This window comes from Mirounga angustirostris, unplaced genomic scaffold (genome assembly GCF_029215605.1).
Source record: "Mirounga angustirostris isolate CCGP_5_RB_7025 unplaced genomic scaffold, mMirAng1.0.hap1 SCAF_10, whole genome shotgun sequence".
Taxonomy (NCBI): Eukaryota; Metazoa; Chordata; class Mammalia; order Carnivora; family Phocidae; genus Mirounga; species Mirounga angustirostris.
In genome coordinates, this window is record NW_026991718.1 from 113150983 (window position 1) to 113169132 (window position 18150).

Consider the following 18150-nt stretch of genomic DNA (forward strand, 5'->3'; position numbering starts at 1 on the left):
CTCTGAAGGAGTCAGATCCACAGTTCTTCATTGATTCGTTCCTTCATTTGATTCATTTATTTATTCGTTCATTCACTTCCTTGTTCACCTATTTACTGAATGCGATCAAAGGGCCTGGTGCTCTTCCAGGGATGGGGACAGGTAAAGAGCAAAACAAAGTCCCTGCCCTCACATTCTAGGGGAAGAAAATAGACCTGAAACAACAGGTCCCTCCTCCGCTCCCAACACGAACGTGCCTCCCGGTCTCACACCGCGTAGCAGACAAAATCTCCTGGCCTGCAAGACCGGTGTGAAATACGCCAGCCCATCCATCTCATCTCCTAGGCTTCCCACTAAGTTCCTCTAACCCAAGGCACACTCCCTTCTTGCTGCCAGGCGCGCATTTGCTTCAGAGCCTTGCCAGCGGCGGCGATTCCCTTTTCCTTTACTGGTGGGCAAGGTGTTCCCCCACTTTCTTCAGGCTCCTGCTCCAAGGGCACCTTCTGAGACCCAATCCCGTCTTTTAGGTCCTCAGCTTCTTTGCCCTCTTGTCTCTTGCCATCCTGCCTGGGATTCTCTTCTCTTCCTCTTTCCTTTGTCAGCTTCTGTACACCTCCTCCCCTCAGTTTTGGTATTCCCTCTTCAAGGAGGCCTTCCTATGTCCCTGGGCTCTCTATCAGACATCTTTGTGCATGCCCCGTGACACCTTGTTAAGTGTTAGCCTTCCCCAAGGGCCACCATCCTTGTGACAGAAGAGGCTGTGGCTGTCTCTGGCACAATATGGCCTATCAGCACTCACTCTGGACTCAGCCTGGGGTTGAAGCCCAGACATTACTGCTTGTAGGATCTTGAGTGGATTACCTCTAGCTTCAGTGTCCTGATGGGTAAATGGGGCTCCTTACAGTACTTAAGAGGGATGTGTGAGGATCCAGCATGAACTGCTCTGCTTGACACTTACTAAGCCCTCTGCAAATGTTAGGGGTCATTTTATCTCCTGGGACCTGCAGTCACTGGTATTAAATAGCCACTTGATGATCCTTTGCTGAATTAATGAAGGAATGAATGAATGAAACCAAGTATCTGAGCATCCAGAGGAGACATTCAAGGTCAGAATCTGAGGACAAGGATGCAGGGCAGGTACCTGGACCCTTGATGAGTGGTGAGCTGACTCTGGGATGTGATCCAATTTCAGTAAATACAACTTCTCCTTTTCCATAAAACAGATGGTGGGGAGAAATGGCCTGAGCCCTCCGACCCATACATGTGCCTTTCCCAAGTGAGGTGGCTGCAAAGACATTGCCCTCAGTGTTCATCATGGCTGCAGGCTGGACTCTCGGGGACAAGCTGGGTGGTGAGGGCAGGCCTCGAAGGCGCTGGAACACAACTTGGCAAACCTAGTGGAGTTGAAGAATCATGAAACCTAGATCCCCTGCCAAATCCACCTGTGGGTGTTCACCCCACGTAAATGCTGGCCTGCGCACACCAGGAGACACGACAACACTGTTTCTGGGGGCGATAGTGAGAGAATAGAACAACTCAGGTCTCCAACCTCAAGAGAATCACAAATGTGATGTTTTGCTCCAGTGGAATATCATATAGCCGTGAAGATGCATGACTTAGACCTGCAGGTAACCAACCTGGATAAATCTCGAATGTGGAGCCAAAAAAGCAAGGTTGGGGATGGTATGTGGAGTAAAGTGCCATTATATAGTACCATCTAGATAGTTTAGAAACATGTAACACCATGCTTGGCTAGGCCTGGCACCCCCTACCGCCCCACTCCCAGCCCAGGGACCCAGATGCACTCTGAGCTGTGTGTGTGTGTGTCTTATGGGCGGTAGTGGGGTATACTTGACCAGGCCAGGCACCCTCTCTTGCCCCACTCCAGCACAGAACCCTCAAGGCTGTCATCCTCAGGGTGGCAGGATGCAGGAAACCTCTGTCTGTCCTCCTCTTCCTCTGGCTCTAGGCCTTCTCTGCAGGAGCAAGTGGGAGGCCTTGGAGGCCCAAGGAGAATAATGTGAACAGACCCATCTCTCTCATTAGGAGCTGCCATGGAGGCCAGGCCTGGGCAGGCTTGATGGGGGTTTTCTGGGGAAGACAGAGGAGAGGGCAAGAACTATCAGTGGGGAAGGAAGGAAAGAAAGAAGAGGAGCAGGAAAGGAGAAAACAGAATATGTGGGAAGAAACCGATGCTTTGATTCAGGGAGACCTGGAGGACAACCATTGACCTCAAGAGGTCTAGATCCTGAGGCTCAAGCAGGATGAGCCTCTGGTGGGAGCTGTGGACCTGGGGCCCACCCCCTTCTCTGTCTTTGGTCGGTCATCTTGCCTGTGTAGGGCTCCAGGCCTCAAAGCGGGGGCTGGGGGCAGGGAGGGCTGAGCAGCTCCGACTCCAGTTCCTTCCCCACTCTTTCAATCTGTCAACTGCAGGTTTTCCTGAGTGCCCACCAAGGGCCCTGCATTACCCATGGTTTGCTTTATTTGCCAGCACCCTCTCCACCCCTTCTGGGGACTGCTCCTGCCCACATATCCACTGGGCCTGGCACAATTAATGCCTTACATGCACCAATGCATTTCAGCCTCAAAATGACCTAAGAAGGGAGATGCTGATGTCATTACCAGTTTATGGATAAGGAAACCGAGACACTCTGAGAGAACTCACCCAAGAGATGAATAGGAGAACTGGAATTTGAATCTGGGTTGATTCCCAAGACTGTGGATTTTACCTCTACCTACACCCCCTCAGATGTTACAGGGGTGTAATATGTGCCAAGCACCTGCTTGGTGCTCATGATTCCTGTGCCATGTCAAGCACACTCCTGCCTCAGGGCCTTTGCCCTTGCTGTTCCTTATCCTATTATGCTTTCCCCTCAGATATCTATAAGGCTCTCTACCCACTCCCGTCAGGTCTTTGCTCAATTGTCACTTTACCTGTAAGGACCCTTCCAACCACCCTAAATAAAATGTATCTCCTCTCCCTTGCTCTGGTACCCCCCTCCCCCGCTTCTGCCTTATTATTCCTTTAGCACTCACCACCATGTGACATGTTGCTTACCTACATTTACTTGCTCATTGTCTGTCTTCCCCCAGTAGTAGGTATGCCCTGAGAGAACAGACTTTTCTCTTTAATTCTCAGTACACTGATGGGTGCCTGGCTCATTGTTGGCCTTCAACCACTCTTTATGACTGAGTGGCAGGGGCTACAATGGTGAAAAGCGAGGCCCCTGCCCTCAGTAAGCTCAAATTCTAGAGGAGACAACTGGCCATCCTGAAGGAAATACACACACGTTTGTTTCAGGCAGCAGTGAGTGCCCTGAAAGACACATCCACTGCATGAGGGCAATGAGAGGGATGGAGATGTCCTGGTGGACGGAGCCGTCTGGGAGCCCTCATGAAGGAAACAGTTGAGCAGGGAGACTTGGATGAGTTAGGGAATGTGGCGTGGCTAACACCCAGGGGGGGTGTCAGGGCGGAGTCAGTTTAGGGGGTGGTGGTGGGAGATGCGACTGGGGAGGGGGGTGGTTTGCAGGGACCAGATGGTGCAGGGCCCACCAAGTCCCGGAGGTTTCGGGAGCAGAGCAGTTCTTCCAGAGGCTCGGTTCCATGCTTCCTTCCCTGCTGTTATTTTCTGGGGCTGCTGTGACAAATGACCACAAACCTGGTGCTTTCGAACAACAGAAATTTATTGTCTCATCATTCTGAAGGCCAGAAGTCTGAAAGCAGCATCACTGGGCAGGAGTCAAGGTGTCAGTGGGCCCTGCTCCCTCTGGAGGCTCTGGGAGAGAAGCTGTTCTGGCTTCTTCCAGCTTCTGGGTACTCCTGGCATTCTTTAACTTGTGGCCACATCACTCCAATCTCCGCCTCTGTGGTCACATTGCTGTCTTCTCCTCGGTGTCAAATCTCCCTCCGTCTCTCCCTTGTCACTCGTGAAAGCATTTAGGGCCCACCTAGATAATCTAACTTCCATCTCAAGATCTTTAATTCCAGCTGCAAAGTCCCTTTTTGGCCATGTGAGGTTGTAGTCACAGGTTCCAGAGATTAGGACATGGATCATCTGGCAGGCGGCTATTATTCTGATGTCTGGTCACTCAATGATTTATGCAATTCTCAGACTACACTAGCGTCCCCTTTGGCTTAGGTTTTGCAAGCTATTTTTCTGTTGTCATAATGAAAAACAGCCAGGCTAATACACTTCCCCTCAGAGTGGGTGCTAGTAAGTGTTCACGTGGAAAGCAAAAAGGGAGCTCACAGGTACTGAGTGTACCCAGAGCACACAGCATATAGGAAGCCCTCAATAAATGAATCCAATTAGTTCTTAGACAACGCAGAGAAGTCCATGTTATGATCTGTGTCCACATTATTATCCATGAGGGTCCAAGAGATGAAGCGACTGATTAGTCACTAAAGGCATACGGGGAGGGAGTGGGGGCTTCAGGATTGCAAGCCAGGCATGTCACACTTTCCCCTACATTGGGCTTCTCGGCCCCAGCACCACTGATGCTTTGGACCAGAAAATTCTTTGTTGTGGGGGCTGCCCCTGTGCATTTTAGGATGTTTAGCGGCATCCCTGACCTCTACTCACTAGACGGTGATAGGCAGTTGTGACAACCCCCAAGTTGTGACAACCAAAAGTGTCTCTACACATTGCCAAATGTACACTGGGGGAAAAAACCTCCTCTTCTTGAGAACTACTGCTCTCGATTATACTCCCTAGTGGAGGTGGTGGTACAAAGAGGTGCTGTTTCAGCTGGGAATTGAACTCAGAGCGAGGAAACAGCTTCTCCTTGCCACCGAGGTAGACATTACTGGTTATCTACTGACATTTGCCTTCTGGTTCTTTTAGTGAAAAATTATAGCTGGGCACACTGCTGCCAGAATAAAGACTACATTTCCCAGCCTTCCTTACAGCGAGGTGTGACCATGTGACCATATTCCAGCCAATTAGAGGTGATGTGGGCCAGTTCCCAGCTGTGCCCTTGAAGGGGAGGGTCATACTCCCCTTCCCTTTTGCCTTCTTCCCTAGTCTTACTGCCTGGGATGTGGATGCGGCAGCAACAAGATGAAGGAATCCCCTATTGCCTGGCCTGCTTATGCTCGGTTCTTACTAGAGAAATCAATTTTCTTCTGGCTTAAGCCACTGTGATTTAAGAGTTTTGTTAGGGGCACCTGGGTGGCTCCGTCGTTAAGCATCTGCCTTCGGCTCAGGTCATGATCCCAGGGTCCTGGGATCAAGCCCCGCATCGGGCTCCCTGCTCGGCGGGAAGCCTGCTTCTCCCTCTCCGACTCCCCCTGCTTGTGTTCCCTCTCTTGCTGTGTCTCTCTCTGTCAAATAACTAAATAAAATCTAAAAAAAAGAAAGAGAGAGTTTTGTTAAAGTTGCCAAACCTGCATTTACCTATTACAGCCACCCAAGCCAGCCACGGTGGGGAAGGAAATAAGGCGGGAAACGGGGAGAGAAGGATGTAAATGGAGGGGCCTGGGCAGTCTGGCTCTGCAAGCTCAGAGATGCTTGGAAAACATTCCGGAAGGGAAACCTTCCGGAAAGGACTCTGAGTTGGATTTTGAAGGATGAGAAAATGTGGAGAGTGGAGGAAGGGAGCAGCACTCTAGACGGGGCTGTAGCAGGAACAAGGGCCCCGAGAAGAGAGCCGGGCCAAGCCCTGAAGGACCAGGAGGGCTTGCACGGACTGTGAAGGGAGAGCACGCATGGCACACCAGAAGGGAGCCCAGTCAGTGCCCGGTGGGGAACTTCACCGGGTGAGTGGAAACCAGGTATGGGGATCCCGGAGCTTGGCACAAGGCCTGGGGAACATCTGGAGGTTGAGATCAGAGGCAGAGAAGTGGCTGGGGAGCCCTGGTCTCTCTCCGACTCAGAGGACCAACTCTGGGGCTCACCCCTCACCCATGCCCCATGCCCGATGCTAAGGGGGGCCCAGTCCTGCTGGGCCTGGGGTCTTGATGTCTTCTTGCTGACGCCTCCTCCAGTATGCAGCCAGGGCCAGCAGGAGTGCGGCCAAGGTCATTGTCTTCAGCCCCAGGACCACAAGTGTGAACACAGACAGGAGGTCTGGAGGACACAGGGGAGAGCTCAGGAAGGACCCTGGGTGATCCCCCAATAGTCCCAGACCTCAGTGTCCCCACAAGGAAGATGGCCCAGTGGCTGTAAACCTCTGGAGCCACATTCTTTCTACGCTGAGAGAGGAGATCTAAGACCTCCCCTCCCTCTGTCCTGGGCCTGAAGAGGCTTTGCCCAATATCCTACCTGTACGTTTTGTCATCTTGGCAGCATTCCTGACAGCTGACAGTAATAGAAAACTGTGTTCATTTATGGGCTGCTCAGCTCCTCTGCCCCAGACCTTGAGCTAAGCACTTCCTAATTGCCTAATATAGTCCTTAAACTTATCTTGCAAGGTAGGATAATAATGTAATTGGTACAGATGAGGAGGCAGACTCCAAGAGGGGGCATGATTTGCTCAGGGACATGTATGTCAGAGAAGTGATGGGACCACGTGGTCTGGCTCCCAAGAATGGCAGGGACAAGGCTGAGCAACAGGGAGCATCTGAGGTTGCTACCCCAAGTCTCACCCCCAACCGCATCCCAGTCCCAAGCACCCCTGAGGTGATGTGGCATGCACAGTTCTGGGCACTTGGCACGCGTAAATCTCATCGGATCTACATCCAACCTCATGAGGTAGGCTCTCCGATTCTTATCTCTTCTCCCCTCTAGTTCACAGAGCAGGACAACAGCCATTTAAGGAGCAAGGCTACCTGCCTGCAATCACACAGCTAGAAGGGGGCTCAATCCAGGATGCCTGGCTACCAAGCCATGTTCTCCAGCGCCGTGATGTATAGTTTCATGGTGTGTCCTTGCACTGGCTCATGGGGAGCTCACGACCTCTCAAGCAAGACTGCCCACTGAACAGTCAGCACCGGCTGTTAGAGAGTCCTTTCTCTGATTGAGCTTCAACATGGTTCTCTGGCTTCAACATGGTTCTGCAGTTGAGATGAAGTCCGGGGGACTTTCTTGGTGGCAGATGGCCCTAGAAGTCAGAAACTGCTCCCTTCCCATGGCCAAGCCATGTTTGGCCGCCCTTGCCTGTGGGGACTGGGTACCTTCACAGGAGGTAAGTACACTCACCTGATGGAAATAGCCTGTCTACATGTTCATTGGTGAATTCTGTCTCTTGGGGAGAAGTGCGGTTTGCTGCAAGGAAGAGAGACAGTCTCACATTCCCCTTTTCTTTCTGTCCTGCCACTTCCCGAGCCCCTGTGCTAGCACCTGGGGTCATCGAGATGGGTCTGCCTGGGATGGGGGCTAGAAGTCAAACCCTGCAACTAAGAGGGACTAGCTAGACCTGTGGGAGCATCTCTGGGGTAGGGACAATGTCTGATTCATTACAGTATCTACAGCACCTAGTGTAATGCAAGGCAGTAAACAGGCACTCAACAGACGCTGTTAAATCATTGATGGTCTATACAAAGTTCTGTGGAGCCCAGAATGGGGAGAAATTAACTCTGCCTGGGAAAAACGGAAGGTTTCACAGAGGAGGAGCTATTTGTGCTGGGCCTTGAAGGACGAGTAGGAGTTCTCCATAGAGAAGGAAAAAGAATTCCAGGCAGAGGGAATGGCCTGTGGAAAGGCTGGAGGCTGAGAACAGCTGGTTTATTTGGGATATGATGGAAAGTTCCTTGTAGACCACCTCCCTCTCACCCTCAATGCCTCCTAGACCACCTGTCTCACCTTTTACTCTCAGCCTGGTGCCCGGTCCGGACAGGTATTGTCTGTTGAGTTTCCTCTGAAACTTGACACAGTAGTAGGTGCCTGCCCGCTCAGCAGAGGCACCTTGCAGAAGAATGCTAAAATCCCTGCTGGGGGCCCGGGCTGCTGTCATGTTGGGGTGGGAGATGCCTTCAAAGTTGTAAATGGCCTCCCAGCTCAGACCAGCCCCCCGAAACCACCTCCTGGGTCCTGAGGGACCATCTCCAAGCACTGTGCAGTTCAGGAATACAGTGTCTCGGTGGTTGCCAATACCAACTCCTGGGGCTGGATGATCCAAAGGTCTGGCTCTGGGTTCCCAGCTCCTGAAACGAAAGAGAGGGGCCTTGGTGTATTCCGTTTCTTCCTCCGCTGTCTGCTTATGACCTCCCTCATATCCTCCCTCCCTCCCCTCTTCCCTGATTTCTCTACTCAGCGACTCCCTCTGCATCCCCAGTATTCACTCAGCAAAGAAGTTCTCAGTCCCTACTATGTGCTGATGTTAAGATTAGGAAAAATGAAGCTCAACAGGACACACAGATGTCCTTGGGCTGGGAGAAAGTTCTCAGTCTGGTGGCGGAGATGGCCCAGAAAATCCCCCTGAGGTTGGAAACCCAGAGGACTGTAGGACCAAGAGAAGGTCCCTGTCACAGCTTGGAAGGAGCCCGAGAAGCCTTTCTGACATGCTTGCGTCAAGTTAAAATGAGCCCTTTCTCCTGCGCCCAGCCACCTGCCACAGATATTCTGCCTGTCAACAGTCTACAGGGTGGTTCCACAAACATCCATTCTTCTATTTCATCACCTGAATGACCCTCAAAGTAGGAATCATGTCACTTATTCTACAAGTTAAGCACTTGAACTATATAGAGCTGAAGCGACCGATTTAAGAACACACTCTTACTGATTGGCAGACCCAGGATTTCAGTACCCAGGTCACTGCGGCTGGACTTACAGATAACATGACTGATGACGTGGGGAGTACGGTAGATGAAAGTATCAGCCCTAGTTCTTGACTCTCCTGGTAGTATGGTACATCCCTACTCTTGCCATGGCCTCGACGTGGGAGGGTACACATCATGGTCTCTCGACCTTGAGCTTAGCCACGTGACTTGCTTTAGCCAATGGGCTGTTAGCAGACATTACGTGATTAGAAGCTAGAAATGTGGGCGCCTGGGTGGCTCAGTTGGTTAAGCGACTGCCTTCGGCTCAGGTCATGATCCTGGAGTCCCGGGATCGAGTCCCGCATTGGGCTCCCTGCTCAGCAGGGAGTCTACTTCTCCCTCTGACCCTCCCCCCTCTCATGTGCTCTCTCTCATTCTCTCTCTTTCAAATAAATAAATAAAATCTTTAAAAAAAAAAAAAAGAAGAAGCTAGAAATGTGCTTGGGGGCATTGGGACGTGTCCTCTTTGCTTCTGCCGTCTCCACGACACAGATGTACTGTGGGTAGCTGCGATAAGACATGGCCCTGGAACGAGGCACATGGGGCAGAACCACTCCAGCTGCCTGTACGTGTGTGAGTGAGACACACTTATTTTGTGTGCCACTGGGATCTCTGTGCAGAGCAGGGCTGTGGGTAGAGGCGGCTGATGCAGGGACGCAGCTCAGAGCCGAGTGCTTAGACCCGCAGAGCCTGATACCCACCATTCACAAGCACGGAGGTACCCTCCTCCAGGGTCTTTTCTGATTTCCCACTCAAGTCACTAAACCCCACACAGGAAGAGAAGAAGAAGAAGCCCTGGAGCCCTCAGAGCTGAGCTTGACCAAATCTAGTCATTAGCCGGCCAAGAATAATTGCTCAGGATGCTGGAGGGATGTTTTGGCAGAGGAAGTGCAAAAGATGGGGAGGTTGGCTCAAGAGGCAGGACAGAGCTATTGGATGGAGAACTTACAAATTATAGATGGCGCTTAAGTGCCCGCCATGTCCCAAGCCCTGTATGTATTACCATTTATTCTTCCCAACCCTCCTGTGACATGGGCGGCCTTATTCCTATCCTCACAGAAGACACCGAGAGCCTGGACAATTAGGTAAGTTTCCCAAGATCACTATTTATGGGCTGAATTGTGTCTCCCTGGCCAAATTCATATGTTGGAGTCTTAACCCCCAGTACCTCTGAATGTGGCTGCATTTGGAGACGGGGTCTTTAAAGAGGCAATTCAGTTAAAATGAGAGCATGAGGGTGGACCCTAATCCAATGTGACTGGCATCCTTATAAGAAAAGAACATTAGGACACAGACTCACACAGAGGGAGGCCCACATGGAGGCAGGAGGAGAAGGTGGCCATCTGCAAGCCAAGGAGAGAGGCCTCAGAAGAAACCAACACTGCTGATACCTTCACCTAGACTTCTAGCCTCCAGAAGTAAGAGAAAATACATTTCTGCTGTTTAAACCACCAGTCTGTGGCACTTTGTTATGGCCACCTAAACTAATACCTCATCCAATAAGAATGTGACAGTCTGTTTCTGGAGCCCCTGCTCTTAGTCCTCAAATGTATCACACAAAGTGTGTGTGCCATGGTGTTCAGTGTGAACATCCTCCCTGTTTCCTGTGAATTCTTTTTAAAATTTAAAAATTTTTAAAAATAATTTTTTTTTTTATTTTTAAGTAATCTCTATGCCCAACATGGGGTTTGCACTCACAACCCTGAGATCAAGACTCACATTCTCTACCAACTGAGCCATCCAGGGGCCCCCCTGTGAATTCTTTTTTTAAAAAACTACTTTATTGAGACATTTATTTACATATAGCAAATACCAGAAATTTTATGTACTGTATACAATTGTATAACTTTAAAAACGGGTTTTTTTTTAATCTGAAGTAGAGTTGACATGTAATATTGTATTATTTTCAGGTGTCTTGTGTGAATTCTTTGCCAAACTGCAATGCTTATTGGTGTGTCGGGAAGTGGGTCTATTTTGGGGGTTGAACTGCTGAGTTTGGCCTCAAAATGGGCACGGAAAAGAGGGCCGAGGCCTCCCATGCAAGTTCTTTCACACCTGGGTTATGAACATCATCTCAGGTGCTCCCCTCAAGAACACCCCGAGGTAGGTATTATTATTATTATTATTTTTAAAGATTTTATTTATTTATTTGAGAGAGAGAGAATGAGAGACAGAGAGCATGAGAGGGAGGAGGGTCAGAGGGAGAAGCAGACTCCCCACCGAGCAGGGAGCCCGATGCAGGACTCGATCCCGGGACTCCAGGATCATGACCTGAGCCGAAGGCAGTCGCTTAACCGACTGAGCCACCCAGGTGCCCCCCGAGGTAGGTATTATTGTTACCTCCATTTTTCAGATGAGAAAACTGAAAAGGGAAGGAACACGAAGGGACCATATATTCAGACGGCATCATGACCAGGATTTGGACTCAGGTCAGATGACTTAAGGTTCTGCTCAACAGAGGTCATCAGCTTTGTGCCCCAACGTTCCCCTGGTGTATGTGACCGTCAGGCCTGGTGGATGACTCCGTCTCACTCCAAGACCTAAGTTTGCAGGATACCATGGTGTTTCTCAGTTGCAAGTGAGGCGTGGGAATAGGGAGGTGAGGCAGACGTTCCCTTCTAAGAGGATCTGGGGAGGGGATATGGAATTCTAACTTCCTTTCCTGCCCGTCCTTGGCTAGGCATGTGATAGTAGCCTCACCCTTGTGACTACGTGATACCTCATGTTCAGTCCTAGGGACTGCTTTTGTCCTTAGTTCCGAGAAGTTCAGCAGCATCCGCCCTCACACACCACGATGTGAGCCAGTCAGATCTGTTCTCTCTAATCCTTTCTGTTGGTTTGTTCCCTGGCCTCGGGTAGTTTCCTCGCACCTTGCACACGTGCACTGAAAGCTGCCCTCCACTCACACAGGGCTGAGAATAGTGCCTGTTGCCACCAGCCAAACCGGAAAACCTCATGATTGACAGAGCAATGGGTAGAATACACAGAAGAGAGTACTCAGAAAGGTGCTCTGGTCCCATCTAGCATATCTGAACGGCAAGGCCCTGAAATGATAAAAACAAATAACATTCTATTGTGAGGCTTTGACACGTGTTTAAGTAAAGTTCTGGCAACAACAGAATAAAGACTGGGAGGGGGGAAACACTAGGATACCTTCAAAAGTTTCCTATACTGTATGCTAAATGGTATGCTGTCATTTAAAGGTAGATGGTGTTAAATTACAGATGTATACTATAAACCTTCAAGCAACCACTAAACAGCAAAATGAAGAGTTATAGCTAATAAGCCAGTGAAGGAGACAAAATAGCATTATAAAAATATTCTACAATCAAAAGAAGACAGAAAAAGGGAGAAAAGGGAACAAAGAACAAATAAGACAAATAGGAAAGTAATAAGATCTAAACCTAATCCTATAAAAAGTCACTTTGAATGTAAATGGTCTAAATACCCCATGTAAAAATTAGAGATTGTTGGATTGGATAAAAAAGTAAGACCTAACTATCTGTTGCCTACAAGAAAGCACTTTATTTTTTTTTCAAGATTTTATTTATTTATTTGACAGAGAGAGAGAGAGGGAACACAAGCAGGGGGAGTGGGAGAGGGAGCAGCAGGCTCTCCACTGAGCAGGGAGCCCAATGCAGGGCTTGATCCCAGGACCCTGGGATCATGACCTGAGCGGAAGGCAGACACTTAACGACTGAGCCTCCCAGGCGCCCAAGAAAGCACTTTAAATATTAAAGGTGCGCGTATGTTAAAAGGAAAACAATGGAAAAAGATACAGCATATGAACACTAATCAAAGGAAAGCTGGAGTGGCTATATTAGTATCAAGTAAAGTAGATTTCAGAGCAAAGAATATCTCTAGGAAGAAAGAATGTTACTTCATAATGATAAAGGAGCAAATTAATCAAGAAGACATATAAATCCCAAACATTTGTGCACCAGGTAACAGGACTTCAAAGTATATGAAGCAAAACCCAGTAGAATGGCAGGGAGCAACAGACAAATCCACAGCTATGCTTTGAGATTTCCATATCCTTCTTTTCATAGTTGATAGAACATGTAGGCAGAAAGTCAAAAAGAATACAGAAGACTTGAAAAGCACTATCAACTAACTTAGCCTAATAGACATTTATAGAACACTATGACCCCCAAATAGCAGGATATACGGTTCTTTTCAAGTGCACAAAGAACATTTGCCAAGATCGAGCATATTCTGAGTCATAAAAATAGTCTCAACAAGTTAAGAAGAATTCAAACATAATATTTGACCACAGTGGAATTAAATTAGAATCAATAACAGACAGATGCCTAGGAAACCCTGAGATAGTCACAAGCTGAATGACATACTTTCCAATAACACATGAATTAAAGACAGAATGAAAGGGAAATTAGAAGACATTTTTATCCAAATGAAAACGAAAACACAATATTAAAATTTGTGGGATGTGTAGGAAAATTTATAGTATGCGTCAGGCTCTGTCTGTGCTCAGTGTGGGGCCTGCTTGGGATTCTCTCTGTCCCTCTTGCTCTGCCCCTCCCCCACTGCTCGTGCTCCCTTTTTGTCTTTAAAAAAAAAAAAGAAAATAATAAAAAAGGGGAAGAAACAAGGAAAAAGAGCAAATTAAACTCAAAGTAGAAGAAAGGAAACCACAAATACCTGAGTGAAAATCAACAAAGTAAAAAAGAGAAAACAATAGAGAAAAGTCAACAAAAATGAAATCTTTGAGATCATTATAATTGATAAACCTATAGCCATACTGAAGAGAGAGAGAGAGAAAGACAAATTATTAATCAGGCATGAGAGAGGTGACACTAGTACAGACTTTACAGATAAAACCACAATGAGCTATTTCTACACACCTGTGAGAATGACTAAAATGAAAAAGATTGACTATACCAAGTGTTGGCGAGCATGTAGAGGAAATATCATCTTCATACATTGCTGATGAGAATGCAAAATGGTCCAACCTCCTTGGAAAACAGTTTAGAAGTGTCTTAAAAGTTAAATACATATTTGGGGCACCTGGGTGGCTCAGTCATTGAGCGTCTGTCTTTGGCTTGGGTCATGATCCCAGGGTCCTGGGATCAAGTCCCACATCGGGCTCCCTGCTCGGCGGGAAGCCTGCTTCTCCCTCTCCCACACCCCTGCTTGTGTTCCCTCTCTCGCTGTGTCTCTCTCTGTCAAATAAATAAATAAAATCTTTTTTAAAAAGTTAAATACATATCTATCATATGATCCAGTCATTTTATTCTTAGGTATTTTCCCAAGAGAAATGAAAGCATAAGTCCATACAAAGACTTGTACATGAATGTGTATAAATGCTTTATTTGTGACAGCCCCAAACTGCAAACCAGCCAAATGTCTGTCAACAAGTGAATGGAAAAAGAAGCTGTGGCTTATCCACACAGAGGGTAGAAATGAAGACATGCGTGAACTCTTGATAGGTGCAACAACATGAACGAAGCTCAAAATACTTATGCTGAGTAAGAGAAGTTGGACAAAAAGGAGTACATACTGCATGATCTTGTAAAAAGTTTTAGAAAATGCAAACTAATCTATAATGACAGAAAACAGATAAGTGGTTGCCTGGGGAGGAGGAGAAGTGGAAAGGATGAATCACAAGGACACTTTTGTGGGTGTTACGTATGTTCATGATAATGATTTTGGTGATGAGTTCACAGGAGTGAAGTATATCCAATGCCCAACAAAACTTATCAAATTGTACATGTTAAATATGTGTAATTTGTTGTATGTTATTTGTACCTCAATGAGAGAAGACCTGTGCCCTTTACCTCTTCCTGCTGTCCCCTTCTTGGTTCTCCTTCCATGTCATTGCATGGACTTTGGGAAATGTCCTGGGTACGTGTCTGCAGGGCTGGAGCAGCTCACTATCCACAGTTCTGGGATTCCTTCCTACCTATTTTCTGCCCTGCCTCTCACAGTGCGTGATGAGGGGTTCCCTTTTGGAAGCCTGGTATAAAACCCATATTTTTCTAAAATATTTGATCCTGGGTAGTTTAGACATCTGACTTTCTAGCCTAGCGCCTAACACTTAGTGGATACTCAGAGGTATTTGTGGAATGAGCATCTAGGAATTACAATTCACATTTTACAGTCAGGGAAGCCAGCTCGTAGAAGCGAAGTGGTGCCCCAAATCACAGCCGGGGAGTGAGGGAGCAGCCAGGTCTGGCCCCAGATCTGAGCCCACGAGGGCCTCTCCAGGGGTGACCGTCCTGGAGGACCCAAGGTGAGATGAGCAGGATCTGGGTCTTAGTAGGAGCTGGGACAGGGGCCCAGATGGACAGGAGATGGAATGAGCCTACTGAGAGCCAAGCATGTTGCCTGCTGGATCAGAGGGTTCTGGGCTCAGAGGCTGGGCTGGACCCAAGAGCCCCAGGACTCAAGAGCTAAATCAGCCTGATCCTGACTTAGAGGAGATGAACATAGGATAATAACAGCCAACAGTTATTAAATCTTAACATTATGCCAGGTACTTACTTAGAGGTATTATCTCGTTGGATTTTCCAAATAAAGTCATGAGGTGGGTCCCATGATTAGCCCCATTTCACAGAGGGGGAAGCTGAGGCCCAGAGAGAAGTTACTTAAATCAATCAGTGGTGAGGTTTGAGCCCAGATTTCTCAGGCTGAGCCCATGCTGGCTCATGGTGTTCAATTTGTGTGGTCACACAGGGCCCCGTGCTTAGAAGGGCCCCACACTTGTGAATGCTCTGCTGTAGCTGTCATAAAGTTATCAACACTTTTTTAAAAAATTTAATTTTATTTTATTATGTTATGTTAGTCTCAACACTTTTTGAACCTACGTTTACATTTTGCACTGGGCCCAGCAAACTATGTCACTGATCCTGGGCTGAGCCTCATCATTTTTATACTTAATACTCACAGCACCCCATTAGCAGCCCTGTTTGCAGAAGAGGACAGCAAAGTGGCATGTGACATGGGCACGTGGATGTCCGAGCCAGAGCCCAGCCAGCGAGCACCCAGAGCCTGGGAGCTTAACCTCACTGGGCTGCAGAACTTCTTGGGACACTGGATCTGCACTCTGCCAGGATCAGGAAATCTCTCAGCTACCCATTCCCTCTCGGTGGGGTCGAGCCCCTCCAGGCATGCCAGAGCACTGGTGCCCCTCTCTGGGACCAGCCAGGTCCTGTTCTGTCCCAGATTCCACTCACCAGAGAGGACCAGGAGCAGGCAGGGGTGTGGGCCAGGTGTGTAGGGCAAGACTGGCCGCCATTCTTCAATCTGGTGGGTGTTGGAGCCTGAAATGGAGCCAGTGGGCAAGGCTGTTTCTGCTTCTTGTAGCCAAGGCTGCTTGGGGAAGTGTTTTTACTATGGCGTGATAAGGCTGCTGATGCAAGACGAAGGAGCTGTTTGGAGGGGTTTCCAGGTTCTGTGTTTGGGCAACGAGTGGTTCCTGTAATTGCTCTGTCAAAACCTTACTGACCCCTTGCCATAGACCCTGTGCTGGGCACCCTGGAAGGAAGATGAGCATGCCCGTCCCAGCGTGCGTCCGAGTTGGCCAGACTTGGGGATCAAGTATTGGGGTCTGCCTCTTCTGGGCTGTGTGACCTTTCAAACTCCCTTGCCACCTCTGAGCCTTTGTTTCTTCATCTGCAGAATGGGGACGGTAGTAATCCCCTCCTCAGAAAGGTGTTGCGAGGATTATAAGATTATGTGGGTGAGGGCTCCGCACAATGGAAATGCTGAACACACCAGCCATTATCATTCATGATATGCAGGAAATAGAGAAGGTGGCATTTGCTTAAGAAGAAGGATTTATTATAAAGCAAGCCCCGTGAGGCCTCTTTTTGGCAGTGTGGTGAAGGCACAGCCCCATTCCTAAAAGTATAAGAGTGGGCAACTCTTAAAACCTCTATTGGGGCGCCTGGGTGGCTCAGTTGTTAAGCGTCTGCCTTCAGCTCAGGTCATGATCCCAGTGTCCTGGGATCGAGCCCTGCATCGGGCTCCCTGCTCGGCAGGAAGCCTGCTTCTCCCTCTCCCACTCCCCCTGCTTGTGTTCCTGCTCTCGCTGTCTCTCTCTCTGTCAAATAAATAAATAAAATCTTTAAAAAAAACAAAAACAAAAACAAAAACAAAAAACCTCTATTTCCTGGGGTCCAAATGTAACACACCTAGAGCATATAAAATTTTGTGTTTGTGGCATCTTAATTTTCTGTAACTTCCTTGGGATCCCCTATCATCCTGGCTATCAGAAAGGAAAAGCTTACTTACGTTTGCCAATTAAAGGAATCCCAGGCTCTTCCAGTTTCTGTCAGTCTCTTTAGCAGCACCGTCTGGGCTCAAATCTTGGCTTTATCCAATCATGACTATCATTTGAGTACTTTGTGCCTCAGTTTCCTAATCCGTAAAACCAGAATAAAAATATGGTTGCACATATGAGGTAGAGTGAGCACTGTATATGGTGCAATCATTCTCTTTTAGGTTAACTCAGTTTTTTTCCAAAAACAAACGAACAAACAAAAAAACCTAAAACAAAACCCAAAAATGCTCAAGCTTTCAATGCTCCCCTCCCTCCTTCCTACTTCAGGTGGTCCTGGGTGCAGAGGAGGCTGAAGTTTCTTTCCCGGCAGGATGGTGGGCCTTTGTCCTGAGTCCTGTCTCAGGGCCTGGTGTGTGCCATGGGGAGGTTGGTCTGGCCGGGTCCCTGAACACTTTGTACTGGGTCTGCTGAGGTGTGGCTGGCCCTGTCTTCTAAATCCCATTGCTCCTTCTACTTGTTCTCCTGTTTAGGAGACCCGTATTTTGGAGCCTCTTTGAACTGACCACAGGCCTAGAAAATTCTGCCAGACCCCCAACCCTTCCCTGTCATCCTCCCAGGGGAACTTCTTTTTATTAATTTTTTTTAAAGATTTTATTTATTTATTTGACAGAGACAGAGATAGCAAGAGCAGGAACACAAGCAGGGGGAGTGGGAGAGGGAGAAGCAGGCTTCCCGCCGAGCAGGGAGCCCGATGCGGGGCTCGATCCCAGGACCCTGGGATCATGACCTGAGCCGAAGGCAGATGCTTAACTACTGAGCCACCCAGGCGCCCCCTCCCAGGGGAACTTCTAAATCACCTGCACACACATCTGCCTGGATTCCTTTCTCAGCTATTTCTTTTCTTCTCAAGAGCTACTTAAAATGCATTTTATTTATTTTAATAGGTAAGGTATTGTATTGGTTAGCTATTGCTGTGTAACAAACACCCCCCCCAATGTAATGGTTTAAAACAATCACCATTTATTTAACTGGTGATTCTGTGGGTTGACAATTCTGCCTGGGCTCAGCTACATGGTTCTTCTCATCTCAGTTGGTTTTGGCTGGGATTGCTCCTGCATTTGAGATCAGCAGCAGGCTGGCTAGGGGACTCTGCTGCTGGGGTCGACTGACTGTCGCCTGGACCACCTCCACCCTCTTCCACGTGGTCTCTCGTTCTCCAGGAGGCTGGT

The 18150-nt window shown here is 48.3% G+C and overlaps 1 protein-coding gene across 1 annotated transcript; it reads right to left on the reverse strand.

The window, feature by feature from the left end:
* Positions 1-5903: 5903 nt before the first annotated feature.
* On the reverse strand, positions 5904-9200 carry SIRPB2 (signal regulatory protein beta 2). Its single transcript, XM_045886247.2, is given in 5 exon segments — positions 5904-6049; positions 7121-7186; positions 7724-7999; positions 8002-8064; positions 9137-9200. Coding segments are annotated over 5 exon segments (615 nt in total).
* Positions 9201-18150: the final 8950 nt, after the last annotated feature.